Genomic DNA, 16,812 nt, shown 5'->3' with positions numbered 1-16,812 from the left:
TCTTATAACTGTTATATTTTAATAGCTGTTAAAATACAACAATGATAGGAAGAATACAAATAATAGAACGTACTACTACAACTAATAAAATTATTAATAATAATAATAATTCACAAAAAGAAAATAAGAGGCAAAATAAGAGGCAAAGCTAGAATATGGCTGAGACTGCAATGATGTAACAAGACGCATTGTGGCGCTATTAGAATATACATACTCAATACTGGAGATTCTAACTGCTATTCTACCACCATGAGAGGAGATAACAAAGAGTAGAGTGCTCACCCTGGACGTCCACCTTCATCCACGGTAGTTCTTGCAATTTAGAGAGCTTTTATTTTTATTTTATTTATTTTACAATGCAACTTTCCGACACTTTTGAAAATATGCAGCTGAAATATTTAAATGTAAGCTGGATATACAGACATTTTGTCCTCCATTATTTGTGTCTCTTGCTTCTTTACGACGGCGGCTCAACACACATACGATATTCTCTCCAAGAGGAATCAAAGATTGGAGCAATTTTAGGAAATATAGCCAAGGATTTGGCCATGGACTCGACGGCGCTGACAGTGAGGAACCTGCGAATTGTGACTGGTTCCAAGCAGGAGCTTTTTCAGGTAAACCAAAAGGAAGGCTCGTTGTTCGTTAATCGTAGAATCGACAGAGAGGAGCTGTGCCCAACGAGCAACCATTGTCTCATTAATATTAAAGCTGTAGTTGAGAATCCTCTTGAAATGCATCAAATAACAGTTGAAATTGTAGATATCAATGATAATGCACCTACATTTACAGATAATGTTTACAATTTGGAGACTCTTGAAAATGCAGTAATTGGAACACGGTATCAGTTGGAAGGTGCACACGACCCAGATATTGGCTCAAATGCCTTACAGACTTACAAACTAATGCAGAACCAGTTTTTCCGTGTTGAAACGGACGATTTTGGAGATGGAGGAAAAGTTCCTGTCCTCGTTCTACAAAAAATCCTGGACCGGGAAAATAGCGCAAGGCATGCTTTAATATTAACTGCGGTAGATGGTGGAAAGCCACAAAAAACAGCCACTCTGACTATCAATGTTGTTGTGTCGGACGTTAATGATAACGCACCTAATTGTGGTAAACAAAAATATATGGTAACAGTGAAAGAAGACGCCCCTTATGGCACGTTTTTGCTTCGGATTAACGCGACGGATTCAGATGATGGGGAAAATGGAGAAATTGAATACTCTTTAAGAAGTACTTTTAGAAGTGGCACGTCTGACCTTTTTGATGTAAACAGCAAAACAGGTGAATTATGGATTAAGGGTAGTCTTAATTATGAAGATACACATTCATATGAGCTAAAAATTCTGGCCGCTGATAAAGGATCGGTGTCACTGTCTACACAATGTAACGTGCTTGTAAAGGTAGAAGATGTGAATGATAACCGACCGGAAATCGACGTCACCTCTTTATCTGATCGAATTTCCGAGGACGCGCGTCCTGGTACCGTCGTTGCGTTCATTGGAGTGACAGACTTGGATTCAGGTGTTAATGGACAGGTAGTGTGCTCTTTACCAGAAAACATACCGTTTGAACTTAAACAGTCATCAGATTCCACTTTTTTTTCCTTGGTTACGAAAGGGATCTTAGACAAAGAATCAAGTTCGAATTATGATATTGCTATAACAGCTAAAGATTTTGGAACTCCCCCTCAATCATCAACAAAGATAATTCACATTGACGTGGTGGATGTCAACGACAACAGCCCTGCATTCACCCAAAGCCCATACACCTTCTATATAGCCGAAAACAATATACCAGGTATGTCTGTTTTCTCGGTGAGTGCAGCTGATGTAGATGATGGTGAAAACGCAAGAGTCTCATACTTAATAGATCATATAAACTCAGACCCAAGCGTGAAATCGTTCTTAAATATTAATGAGGAGAGTGGTGCAGTTTGTGCGCTCAACGTCTTTGACTTTGAGTTACAAAAAACGTTCCAGTTCCACGTGCTCGCTACAGATTCCGGAACTCCGTCACTAAGCAGTAACGTCACTGTAAATGTCTTCATTCTGGATCTGAACGACAATGCTCCAGTGATCTTATATCCGGTCAGTGCTAACGGTTCTGCTGAAGGTGTGGAGGAGGTTCCCCGCAATGTTAACCCAGGATATTTGGTGACTAAAGTGAGAGCCTATGACGCGGATATTGGATACAACGGCTGGTTATTATTTTCACTGCAGGAAGTGAGTGATCACAGTCTGTTTGGCTTGGACCGCTATACAGGACATATAAGAACGTTACGATCATTCACAGAAACAGACGAGACTAAACACAAACTGGTCATACTGGTCAAAGACAATGGGAATGTTTCACTTTCAGCAACAGTGACTGTAATTATTCAATTTGTTGAACCCAAAGAGGCTTTTGCAGCATCTGATGTTCAAAGTTCAGTAAAAAACATACAGGAAAATAACGTTACATTTTATTTAATCATTACATTAGGCTCAGTTTCGATTCTTTTCATTATTAGTATCATCGTGCTCATTGTAATGCAGTGCTCTAAATCTACAGACTATTCATCAAAGTATTTACAAGATACAATTTACGATGGGACACTGTGTCATAGCATCCAGTACAGATCTGGAGATAAACGCTACATGTTAGTTGGATCAAGAACGAGTATCGGCTCAACCATAACTCCAGGAAGTAATGCGAATACTCTGGTGGTACAGGACCGAAGAAGGCGAACTTCTGGCGAGGTAAGCGCTGACTGCACTACATGCACTGTGCCAGTCTTGCTCACTTTTTGCATATTTCTTCCAGGGGCAATTCTAACTGAATCAATATTACACAAAATGTATATTTAGTAGCCATATTTTCATCTGATTAAAGACAAAATCATTTAAATGTGAAGCTGTTCTTTAACATTGCAAACGAAAATTTGGGGCACACTCCTGATTTCTGCTAAACTTCTAAAACATTATTGGGGTTTCTCATCAGTCAACATTTATACATTTTATCTTGCTTTTTATCTGTCAGAAAAACATATTTTATACTTACATATTTATCTGCAATTTACACTTCTGGTAGATGCTAAATTGCATTTTGTTGTTGTGTACCTGTACTATGCAATTGCAATAAAGTTCTATCTATCTATCTATCTATCTATCTATCTATCTATCTATCTATCTATCTATCTATCTATCTATCTATCTATCTATCTATCTATCTATCTATCTATCTATCTAGCTAGCTAGATAGCTAGATAGCTAAATTCAAAACCATGGACAGCGCCATGATATACAAGTGCTTTGCTAGCTAGCACTTGTATATCATGGCGCTGTCCATGGTTTTGAATTCAATCCATTCTATGTTTGCTTGATTGTAATGTAATCTTCCTCTTCTTCTTCTTCTTCTTCTTTTTCTACTTTCTATCATTGCTGTTGTTTCATTGTTTTTCTTTATATGTATATTATGATTTTAATATTTAAAAATTTTAGTATATTTAAGACATTAATCTGTGTCTTAAACTTATTTACATTTTATAATGTATTATGACGTTTTACCGTATTTGGTCGATTAATTCCATGCTGAAATCCCCCCCCCTAACTAAATTAATGTTAGTTTAGTTCCATTCTTTATATTTTCTGACAAACATAAATCTGATACACATAAAGAAAGCCCCCATAAGTATTTAAACACTGAGAGTGAAAGACAAACATACTATACATCTGAAAACAGTTTTCAAAAACGTTTTCTTTCTACCAAATGCATTGCCTAAAAAAATTAAAATCATTGCAGGCTTTATTCTTCTCCACATGGCGTCATTATTGCAGCAGCATCGTATAAGCCCTACCTTTTTTTCTGCTGTTCCTCAGATTGGAATCAGTGTGCGTGACGGATGTATGGAGCCGAGCGATTTATTTATTGGGCCATTGTCTGATCCTTTTTTAGTTACATTCGTGTGAGTTCTTTATTACAAATTTTCACCGACCCGATTAATGTCAATTATAGACAGTTTGATCTAGTTCAGATTTGACTTTCACCGTCCGCGATGGACGACGGCAGACAAAGGCAAAAATGGGAGTACAACAGGGCTGCTCTGTGTTTCTCTTTGCTTTTGTGCTTCTTGGAGATAGTCTGTGGTCAGATAAGGTACTCTCTTCCGGAAGAGGTGAAAGAAGGAACAGTGGTGGGAAACATTGCAAAGGATTTGGGTCTTGATGTCGGTACTTTAGTGGACAGACGATTGCGCATCTTTTCTGGAGCTAAGGACATGCTTTTCAATGTAAACCAGAACAATGGAAACTTGTACGTTGAAAAGAAAATCGACAGAGAGAACATATGTGACGGTAATGATGTCTGCTTGATAAATGTAAAAATTGCGGTTGAGAATCCACTTCAAATTCATTATATTAGAATCGATATAGTTGATATAAACGACCACGCTCCCAGTTTTGCAGATGAACACTTACATTTAGAAGTAGCAGAAAATAAAGCTCCAGGAGCGCGCCTTGATTTACTACCAGCGCGTGATCCAGATATTGGTTCGAATTCTATTCGCACTTACAGATTAAGTCAAAATGAACATTTTACTTTGGATATAAGAGACGGTGATGAGGAAAAAATTCCATCGCTTGTGTTACAAAAATATTTAGATCGGGAAAGTATTCTTAAACACGAGTTACTTTTAACAGCTTTAGACGGGGGAAATCCACCAAAATCTAGCAATCTTAACATAACTATAACTGTTCTTGATACAAATGACAATCAACCTGTGTGCAGCCAAGATGTGTATTCCATATCTGTAAATGAAGACGTCCCTGTTGGAAAAATTGTAATTAGAGTGAATGCTACTGACCCAGATGAAGGCAGTAACGGAGAAATTGAGTATTCTTGGAGTAGAAATACAAAGAGCAAAATCCAAGACATTTTTCATGTAGACCGCATAACTGGAGAAATTAAAATAAATGGGGACATCGATTTTGAGGATATTCAGACTTACAGACTTAACATACAGGCCTCTGATAAAGGACAACCTCCGCTTTCAGTCGACTGTAGGATTATTATCAAAATCATAGATGTCAATGACAATAAACCAGAAATAGAAGTGACCTCAATATTGAACGCTGTTCCAGAAGACTCAAAACCAGGAACTGTTATTTCTCTGATTAGTGTTAGAGACAAAGACTCTGGAATTAATGGCAAAGTTGTTTGTAGCATTTCAGGTAGTTTGCCATTCGAGTTAAAGCCATCTGTTGAAGATAACGTGTATTCGTTAATTACAAATAAACGCTTAGACAGAGAGCTCATATCACACTATGATATTGTATTAACGGCAAAAGACATGGGACAACCAGCTTTGTCTTCTTTTAAATCTCTGAGTGTGCAAGTATCAGATATAAATGACAACGCCCCACAATTTTATAAAAATCCACTTGAGCTTTACCTAATAGAAAACAATGTTCCGGGTACTTCCATATTCTCAGTGAAAGCAAATGACAAAGACCTGAACGAAAATGCCGATATCACTTATCAAATCATGAAAGGTGAAACGAGGTCTAATGACATATGGTCAGTTTTGAACATTAATACAGAGACAGGTGTTATACATGCACTTAAAAGCTTTGACTTCGAAACAACTAAAACCTTCCAGTTCCACGTGCTCGCTACAGATTCTGGTTCTCCGTCACTAACCAGCAACGTCACAGTGAACGTGTTCATTCTGGATCAGAACGACAATGCTCCAGTGATCTTATATCCGGTCAGTGCTAATGGTTCTGCTGAAGGTGTGGAGGAGATTCCCCGCAATGTTAACCCTGGACATTTGGTGACGAAAGTGAGAGCCTATGACGCGGATATTGGATACAACGGTTGGTTATTATTTTCACTGCAGGAAGTGAGTGACCACAGTCTCTTTGGTTTGGACCGTTATACAGGACAAATAAGGACCCTTCGCTCATTCACAGAAACAGATGAGGCTGAACATAAACTGTCCATACTGGTCAAAGACAATGGGAATGTTTCACTTTCAGCAACAGTGACTGTGATTATCAAACTTATTGAGCCCAAAGAGGTTTTTGCTGCGTCTGATGTTAAACATGCAGTAAAAGAAGAGGAAGAATATAACGTTACATTTTATTTGATTATTACATTGTGCTCCGTTTCTTTTCTTTTTATCATCAGTATTATTGTACTGATTGTAATGCAATGCTCCAAAACCACAGAATACTCCTCCAAATTTTTGCAAGATCCGAATTACGACGGAACACTGTGTCATAGCATCCAGTACAGATCCGGAGATAAACGTTATATGTTAGTTGGGCCCAGAACGAGTATCGGTTCTACTTTAGTTCCAGGGAGTAGTGCGAATACTCTTGTGTTTCCAGATCGAAGGAGGCGAACTTCTGAAGAGGTAAGCGGCAATCAATTTTACCGCATATAATTTCTTTTCATGTTCGCGTCTAAAAAGAAAAAATATATATTATTATTATATTTTCCAGACTATTATCATTCTTTTGGAGCTTTTACACGGGGTTCCCATAAACTCTAATTGCTTTATACTTAATATTATTTTAATATAACTGCAAAACAAAGAATGAAACACGGGGCTGTTTCAGAATTCTCATCTGACCAAATGCAGTCAGCTTTCCCTTTGTTTTAGAAGTTAACGTCCTGTAAGTGTTTAAAGTATAATTTGGTTTGGCTTGCGTATTTCCTGGTTTCTCGCTCCTTGTTAAATTAATATTAATCTACTTTAAAATATCTCTTCGGCAGACTAATTTTATTAAAGTTTGCTAATAGCTACCAGTGTATTTTCTTTGTCGACCTTCAACATAGGTCGTTGTTGTTGTCTTTTTACTCATGGCTTCGGATCCTCACAGTGAGCTTCCTGAACAGCAAAAAAACGTGAAAATATCCTTGACGCCGGGGAAGTTTGAGGTTTCACTTGCTAATGATTGTGAATATGAAACAGACGCCGAAACGTATAGCACGTACCAGTGCAGTGGCTTGTGGTAAATGAAGTCCCTGTCTATAATCCTTACACTTATGAGGAATTTGTAGTAGACTGTTTTTTGTAGTAGACAGTGAAAATTGTCTTTATATATCAGGCCTCAAGAGGTCAGTACTATACCACGATTTTTTCCCCAAGTCAGACCCTGCCTCTTCTTCATTTTCGCGTGCACTGCGCTTAAAAGCCTGCCGTCAGTATGACGATAAACTGATTTTGAAAACAAAAACAATTTAACGTTATGTGGGAACGTGATTCCACCGTAGTGTAGTTTGAAGAATATGCTCATAGGATAATCGAACACCGTCAGCGATTTGTTTTTGGGCTTTAAAGTCTATTTTTCGAGATGGATAACAACAGACAAAGGATCAGATCTAATTGTTCGTGGATTCTTCTCCGAATTTTGTTGCTGATGTGCTTTGAGAACAAGATTACGGCACAGATAAAGTACTCTATTCCGGAAGAACTGAAAGAAGGCTCTCGTGTTGGGACTATCGCTAAGGATTTGGGTCTTGATATTAGTACACTGGTGGATAGACGGCTTCGAATTGTATCCGGTGCTGATAGTGCTCTTTTCCAGGTAAACAAGAACAATGGCGTTTTGTACACCGAGAAGAAAATCGACAGAGAAAAAATATGTTCTGGAAATAACCATTGCGTGATCAATCTGAAAATAGTGGTTGAAGACCCCCTTGAGATTCATTACGTAACAGTGGAAGTTACAGATGTAAATGACCACTCTCCTATTTTTGTGGAAAAAGAGAAACGCCTTGAAATAGCGGAATCAACTATTCAAAACACCCGTTTTCAGTTACAGGCTGCTCGTGACCCTGACATTGGAGAGAACTCTGTTCGTCAATACAAATTAAGCCAAAACGAACATTTTGACGTGGAAATAAGAGACTGGGGAGAAGATAGGCTTCCGTTTCTGGTTTTACAGAGACCACTTGATCGCGAGCGCAGAGCTGAGCATAATTTAATCTTAACTGCATTCGATGGTGGAAGCCCGCATAGATCAGGTACACTTAACATCACCGTTATTGTCCTTGATGTTAATGACAATCGCCCTATATTTAGTCAAGAGATATATACAACAACACTGAAAGAAAACACACCAATTGGAACTGTAGTGTTAAAACTACAAGCAAATGATAATGATGACGGTATAAATGGGGAAGTGTCTTTTGTTTTCGGGGGTGGCAAAAACCAAAATGCATTTGATATTTTTGTTATAGATAACGTAACGGGTGAAATCAGAGTAAAGGGTGAAGTAGATTTTGAAAAGACAAACATATACAAACTAGATATTCAAGCCTCAGATGGCGGACAGCCTCCTTTGACCACTGAAAGCAGAGTTATCATAAAGATATTAGATGTAAATGACAATCAGCCATGCATTGAGATTACTTCATTGTCCAACACAGTTTCTGAGGATACCAGACCTGGAACTGTAATATCACTAATAAGTGTTAGTGATAGAGACACTGATGTAAACGGGAAGGTCAAGTGCACTATATCAGACATTGTACCATTTGACTTAAAACCATCCATTCAGGAGAACATGTACTCACTAGTGATTAAAGAACCACTGGACAGAGAGCTAGTTTCTCATTATGACATAACTATTAAAGCCACAGACCTAGGGCAACCTCCATTATTCACCATAAAAACACTAAGTGTTCAAATTTCAGATGTAAATGATAACAAGCCAGTATTTCCCCAAAATTCTGTTGACTTGTATATTTTTGAAAATAATTTCCCAGGTGGTTCTATATTCAGTATCAGCGCATCTGATAATGATGTAAATGAAAACGCCTTAATATCCTATAATATTCTGAAAGGAGGGGACAAACTTAAAGACATGGCATCATTTCTTAACATTAATTCTGAAACAGGAGTTATTTATGCACTAAAAACCTTTGACTTTGAATCCACAAAAACGTTCCAGTTCCACGTGCTTGCTACAGATTCTGGAACTCCCTCACTAAGCAGTAATGTCACAGTAAATGTGTTCATTCTGGATCAGAATGACAATGCTCCAGTGATCTTAAATCCAGTCAGCACTAATGGTTCTGCTGAAGGTGTGGAGATTACCCGCAATGTTAATGCAGGACATTTAGTGATGAAAGTGAGGGCCTATGATGCGGATATAGGATACAATGGCTGGTTATTATTTTCACTGCAGGAAGTGAGTGACCACACTCTCTTTGGTTTGGACCGCTATACTGGACAGATAAGGACCCTTCGCTCACTCACAGAAACAGATGAAGCTGAACATAAACTGGTCATACTGGTCAAAGACAATGGAAATGTTTCACTTTCAGCAACAGTGACTATGATTATTAAACTTGTTGAGCCCAAAGAAACTTTTGCAGCATCTGATGTTAAAAACAATATAAAAGAAGAGGAAGGAAATAACATTACGTTATATTTGATTATTACATTGGGATCAGTGTCATTTCTTTTCCTTATGAGTATTATTGTGCTGATTGTAATGCGGTGCTCCAAATCTACAGACTATTCCTCCAAGTATTTTAAAGACACAAATTATGATGGGACATTGTGTCACAGCATCCAGTACAGATCTGGAGATAAACGCTACATGTTAGTCCGACCCAGATTGAGTACTGGTTCTACTTTAGTTCCAGGCATTAATGGAAATACTCTGGTTGTACCTGATCGCAGAAGAAATTCTTGTGAGGTAAGACAAAATATTTAATCACTATTAAATATTTATTTCATATTTGCATTTTTTTTTTACAGCATAAAACACAGCATTGGTATTGTGTCCTTGAATATCTTTATTATTCGCAATTACAAATTATTGTTTTATTCGCAATTACAAATTATTTTTACAAATTATTACAAATACATTTTTTTTATTATATCTTTATTATACGGAATTACAAATTATTTCTAGGAAAGTGGAATGTTTGTACAAGTTGTGAGCACTTTTAGACAGAGAACAAATCTTAACAGACAGAAATATTATTTAATACGAATCATCGGATAATTTATGAAATAGGTATTCCAGGTTCTATTTTAAACATCGTTAAACATTATTCTGAAACTATATTCCTTCAAATGTTTTAATTGAAGAGACAGCGCTACATATTTATATAATATTTTCCCGTTATAATTTATTAGTGAGGAATTTTCTAAGAATAAAAAGAACATTGCACTCTTTTCTTGAATAAACCTCAAGGTGTCACTACTGTACAAGGAAACTTAATACGGGTTTCTCTGGGTTGCTTTACGCAGGGCAGTGGTAGATTTTCGTAAACGTACGGACTGTTGTTTGGTTCGGAAGATGGCGATTATCTCGGACGTCAGCATTTTTATTAAATAAAGGAACGACAGACCACTATGTTTTGCGTTTAAGAACAGTGTATTTACTAAAGTATCGAAAATACAATCATTGGATTTCTTTGCTTTCAAATTGCATTTTTACCGATGGAAGGCGGAGGACAAAGACGCAAATGGCAGACCTACTGGGTGTTCCTGTCTTTTTCTTTGTGGATGCACTTCACAGAACAAGGGTCTGCCCATATACGGTACTCTATTCAAGAGGAAGCGAATTTGGGAACGGTTGTCGGAAATATTGCTAAGGATTTGGGTTTTGATGTAAGTACTTTGTTAGATAGGCGACTCCGTTTGGTTTCTGGTTCTAAAGACGCCCGTTTTGAATTAAATCAGAACAATGGAGTTTTGTCCATTCATGAGAAAATAGACAGAGAGGAGATATGTGATGGTACCAGTATGTGTTGGATTAATTTAAAATTCATTGTAGAGAAGCCCCTTGAGATTCATTACGTGGAAGTTGAAGTTACTGATGTAAATGATCATTCACCGAGTTTTACTGATGGCGAACAGCTTATTGAAATGTCTGAATCCACTCTGCCTGGTGAGGAAATTCAGTTGCATCCTGCATGCGACCCGGATTCTGGTGTAAATACAATTCGCCTTTATAAATTAAGTCATAGTGAACACTTCGAACTTGTGCTTCGAGAAAATGGAAAAGAAGGACAAATACCTATTTTAAAATTACGCAAATCATTAGACAGGGAGCAACAAAAAAGACATAATCTGATTCTTACTGCAATTGACGGCGGAACCCCGACACGTTCGGGAAGCATAAACATATCTGTTAATGTTCTAGATGAAAATGATAACCGACCAAAATTCAGTCAAGAACTTTATTCTGTTACTGTAGAAGAAAATGCTCAGATTGGAGCTTCAGTTTTTAAAGTACATGCCACTGATCTGGACGAAGGCATAAATGGAAACATAACATTTTCTTTTGCGAAAAACCTTGATAAAAGATTATACAATACTTTCGAGATAGATGCAAATACAGGCGATGTTACAGTGAAGGGCGACGTGAACTTCGAGTCAACAGATACTTTTAGGGCCATTATTGTTGCGTCGGATAAAGGACAACCACCCAAGACAAGTAACTGTAGAGTTGTTATAAAAGTGGTTGATATAAATGACAACAAACCCGAGATAGATATTACATCTCTGTCTGATATGGTCCCCGAAAATTCAAAAATAGGAACTGTAATTTATATAATTAGTGTAACTGACAAAGACTCTGGTGACAATGGAAAGGTTGTTTGCAGCACACTAGACAACGTACCTTTTGAGTTGAAGCCATCGTTTAAAGAAAATATGTATTCTTTAGTGATAGGTGCACAGTTAGATCGAGAGCATGTATCGCAATACGAAATAACAATAAAAGCTACAGATTTGGGACAGCCGCCCCTATTTTCATTAAAAACAATACACGTCAAAATATTGGATGTGAACGACAATAATCCAAAATTTCCCCAGAACCCTCTTGACTTATATTTACTTGAAAACAACTACCCTTCTGCATCCATATTTTCTGTTAGTGCTACGGACATAGACGAGCATGAAAATGCTGCGATCACGTACCAAATTATTGAAAGGGGAGAACAAAATATTGCATCTTTCCTCAATATTAATTCCGAAACAGGAGTTATTTACGCATTAAAAAGTTTTGATTATGAAGTAGTTAAAACGTTCCAGTTCCACGTGCTCGCTACAGATTCCGGAACTCCGTCACTAAGCAGCAACGTCACAGTGAACGTGTTCATTCTGGATCAGAACGACAATGCTCCAGTGATCTTATATCCAGTCAGCGCTAACGGTTCTGCTGAAGGTGTGGAGGAGATTCCCCGCAACGTCAATCCTGGACATTTGGTGACTAAAGTGAGAGCCTATGACGCGGACATTGGATACAACGGCTGGTTATTATTTTCACTGCAGGAAGTGAGTGACCACAGTCTTTTTGTTTTGGACCGCTATACAGGACATATAAGGACCCTTCGCCCATTCACAGAAACCGATGAGACTGAACATAAACTGGTCATACTGGTCAAAGACAATGGGAACATTTCACTATCAGCAACAGCGAGTGTGGTCGTTAAAAATGTGGAACCGAAAGAGGCTTTTGCTGTTTCTGATTTAAAAAATACAGTAAAAGAGAAAGAAGATAATAACGATACATTTTATTTGATCATAACATTGGGCTCGGTTTCATTTCTTTTTCTCGTCAGTATCTTCGTGTTAATAGCGATGCAGTGCTCCAAAACTACAGACTATTCATCAAACCATTTGCAAGATACGAATTACGATGGGACACTGTGCAACAGCATCCAGTACAGATCCGGAGATAAACGCTACATGTTAGTTGGACCAAGAACGAGTATCGGTTCTACTCTAGTTCCCGGAAGCAATGGAAATACTTTAGTGATACAAAATAGCAGAAAGATAGCTTCGATGGAGGTAAGATGAATAAATAATTTGCATGTTTAACAACAATTTATTTTTTAAGTTAGACTTTCTTTTTAAGGTAATGGAGTTCCTATTGATAATTCCTGATCATCTCTCCAGTTAGATGAATTAGTTTTTGACATCAAGAAAGTAGATTGCTTTGGAAGGCAACAATCTTTTTACAGAACACACTTTATATACCTTATAACGAACTTTATATTGACATAGAATTGTCTGGAGCATCTAAATATATATGGTGATGTCCAGTTACTATCGATAAACGATCACGTGTGGACTTTGGAACACTGATTTTCTAAAAGCAGCTTTTTGTTTTATTCATCTTTGGTGTGTATTGCTTTAAGAAATCGTATTACACCACCTTCTACAAATGCAGTGATATTAAGGAATGAAATTAAATATAAATGCCATCAGCAGCAGTATAATAATAATAATAATAATAATAATAATAATAATAATAATAATAATAATAATCTTTTTCTTTTGGCTTCTCCCATTAGGGGTCGCCACAGCGGATTATCCGTCTTCATACCCCCCTGTCCTCTACATCTGCCTCTTTCAAACCAACAGTATAAAAAATATATTATTAATAATAATAATAATAATAATAATAATAATAATAATAATAATAATAATAATAATAATAATGTATTTGTATATAAAATGTTCTATAAAACGTCACTGATTTTTTATTAAATTATAAAACTAAATTACGTAGTATATGCTGAAAGTTTAATAAACACTTCCTGCATGCTACAATAGTATACACTATAGTATAAACATACAGAAAGAAATAAGGAATACATTAAGCTTTGTTAGATAATTTATATATTAAAAATGCCAATTTTCCTTTTGCAAGCTTTATATAATAACTAGTACAAAACTATAATTATTAGATTCATTATTGTATAGGAGTAAATGTTTAGATTTTACAGCTTGTTAGAATATTGGTCGAGTGACCAGATGGGGTCACTGTTACACAGGGACAAAGAATACCAATTTCCGACCAGTGCTGTATGTACATGTTTTGTTCTAGATCCAGGCTGATGCGGCAGCAAATTTGTGTTATTATCTCGACGAACGGAACATACGCATGGATAATTATTTTCTGTAACCTACTCTAAAAAATATATTTAACTACATTCAGCCTTTTAAGGAATGATCTAGGATGGATAAATGCACACAATGGCGTATATGGGATTACTGCTTGATTGCACTGCGTATTTCTTTGCTGCTGAGCTTCGGAAAGCAGGTTTGTGCTCAGATAAGATACTCTGTTGCAGAGGAGTTAAAAGAGGGGACAGTTGTGGGAAACATTGCGAAGGATTTGGATCTGGATATAAATTCCTTGGTAGACAGACATTTCCGTATTGTTTCTGGACCTAAGGACAGTCTTTTCCAAGTAAACCAGAACAATGGCGTCTTGCATGTACATAAAAAAATCGATAGAGAGAAAGTATGTGACAGCAACAACCCCTGTGTATTTAACCTAAAAATTGCCGTAGACAGCCCACTGGAGATTCATTATGTGGTAGTAGACATCATGGATATAAATGACAATGCACCTAGATTTCCAGATAAACAACAAAAATTAGAGATCGCCGAAAGCACAATGCTGGGTGCGCGATTTCAACTACAAAATGCTCGCGATCCGGACATTGGCTTGCATTCCATACGTTCGTACAAATTAAGCAAAAACGAACATTTCGATTTGGAAATAAAAGATAGGGATGACGAAAAGATTCCCTTCCTGGTTTTACAGAAAGCCTTAGATAGAGAGCGTAAATCTAAACATGAACTGACACTGACCGCTTTGGATGGTGGCAATCCACAAATGTCTGGGACATTAAATATAATTGTCACTGTTCTAGATAACAACGATAATCGTCCGGTGTTTAGTCAAGATGTTTACACCGTACATTTGCAGGAAAATGTCCAGATAGGGACTGTAGTGTTAAAAGTGAATGCCACAGATTTAGACGAGGGCTTGAATGGAGAGATCAGATATTCTCTCGGTAGTAACTTAAACCGTAAACTTTATGATGTATTTGATTTGGATACAGTTTCAGGTGAAATTCGAGTAAAAGGCGAAATAGATTTTGAAATGAGTGACGTGCACAGATTAGATGTTTTAGCTTCCGATAAAGGAACCCCTCCAATGACTGTCAATTGTAGAGTCACTGTAAAAATTTTGGATGTAAATGATAACGCTCCTGAAATAGAAATTACATCACTTTTTAATGTTGTGCCAGAAGATTCCAAACCAGGAACTGTTATTTCTTTAATCAGTCTTTTAGACAAAGACTCTGGTGTAAACGGGAACGTTGTATGTTCTTTGTCATTAAACATACCTTTCGAACTAAAACCGTCTGTTCAGGAAAATATGTACTCTTTAATCACAAACTCGTATTTAGACAGAGAGGAAATATCCAATTACAACGTTATTTTAACAGCCACAGACTTGGGTCAGCCTCCTCTCACTGCACAAAAGTGTTTGAATATTCAAATATCTGATATAAATGATAATCGCCCAGAGTTTAAACTAAATCCTATTGAATTATATCTAATGGAAAACAACCCTCCAGGTGCAGCTGTATTTTCTGTAACAGCATCGGACAAAGACCTGGATGAAAATGCAGTCATCTCGTACAGCATTCTTAAAGAAGATATTGCAAAGAACAACATTAATACATTTCTAACCATCAATTCGGAAACTGGGGTTATTCATGCGTTAAAAACGTTTGATCATGAAGTAGTTAAAACATTTCAGTTCCACGTGCTCGCTACAGATTCCGGAACTCCGTCACTAAGCAGCAACGTCACAGTGAACGTGTTCATTCTGGATCAGAACGACAATGCTCCAGTGATCTTATATCCGGTCAGTGCTAACGGTTCCGCTGAAGGTGTGGAGGAGGTTCCCCTCAATGTCAATCCTGGACATTTGGTGACGAAAGTGAGAGCCTATGACGCGGATATTGGATACAACGGCTGGTTATTATTTTCACTGCAGGAAGTGAGTGATCACAGTCTTTTTGTTTTGGACCGCTATACAGGACATATAAGGACTCTTCGCCCATTCACAGAAACCGATGAGACTGAACATAAACTGGTCATACTGGTCAAAGACAATGGGAACGTTTCTCTTTCAGCAACAGCGACTGTAATCATTAAACTTGTCGAGCCTATAGAAGCTTTTGCTACGTCTGATGTTAAAAACGCGATAAACCCAGACGAATCGAATAGCATGACATTTTATTTGATTATTACCTTGGGATCTGTTTCGTTTCTTTTTATCATCAGTATTATCATTATATTTGTAATGCAGTGCTCCAAGTCTGCAGACTATCCCCGCAACTATTTACAAGATACAAATTATGATGGGACATTGTGTCACAGCATCCAGTACAGATCCGGAGATAAACGCTACATGTTAGTTGGACCCAGAACAAGTATCAGTTCTACTATAGTTCCAGGAAGTAATGGAAATACCTTAGCTGTATCAGATGGCAGAAGGAAAACGTCTTGTGAGGTAAGAATCGCGTGAATCATTTTAATTAAAAAAGAGAACTTAAAGTTTTCTATTTGTATTTGTGTTTTATATACCAAAGAACAAATTACCGCACCTGCCGTGAGCACCAATGATCCTATCAATTCAATGTCCAATTCTTTTGAAGTAATAAAATCAGGAAATAAAAAAAAAAAAAACATCAGTGTATTTCGAACTTGATGACGTTGATAATTAGGGTTACAGATCCAGATCTGTTTTAATTACTGATTATAAAGCAAATATTATGGTATAAAATGTGTCCAGTTATAACAACTTATCATCTGCTACTAACATTCATCAAAACAATGATGCTAATGAAAGTATCTATTTAAAAATTGTTGGCTTCATTTTTAACTACTAATATTAATTGCATTGCTATACATTTTACTAAAGTTTTAAAGTTTTACTTTACTGCCTTAATGCTGTTAGTTAACAGTAATTTGATTAGTTT

At 37.0% G+C, this 16,812-nt stretch overlaps 1 protein-coding gene across 5 annotated transcripts in view; it reads left to right on the top strand.

The window, feature by feature from the left end:
- The first annotated feature begins 305 nt into the window (after nt 1-305).
- The window catches only part of LOC124392412 (protocadherin alpha-C2-like), a 143,094-nt gene continuing 126,587 nt past the window's right edge, over nt 306-16,812 (top strand). The window contains exons 1-2 of one of the 5 annotated variants that reach the window (XM_046859426.1): nt 13,835-16,343; nt 16,423-16,472. In XM_046859426.1, coding sequence (XP_046715382.1) covers nt 13,983-16,343; nt 16,423-16,446 — 2,385 coding nt within the window. In that variant the 5' untranslated portion in view covers nt 13,835-13,982 and the 3' untranslated portion in view covers nt 16,447-16,472. Of the gene's footprint in view, nt 2,745-3,895; nt 6,401-10,283; nt 12,809-13,834; nt 16,344-16,422; nt 16,473-16,812 lie in introns of those variants that run through there. The other 4 variants (XM_046859420.1, XM_046859424.1, XM_046859425.1 and 1 more) reach the window with 4 other exon arrangements.

Source organism: Silurus meridionalis, chromosome 10 (assembly GCF_014805685.1).
Source record: "Silurus meridionalis isolate SWU-2019-XX chromosome 10, ASM1480568v1, whole genome shotgun sequence".
Taxonomy (NCBI): domain Eukaryota; kingdom Metazoa; phylum Chordata; class Actinopteri; order Siluriformes; family Siluridae; genus Silurus; species Silurus meridionalis.
This window is presented reverse-complemented; position numbering and strand designations above follow the sequence as displayed.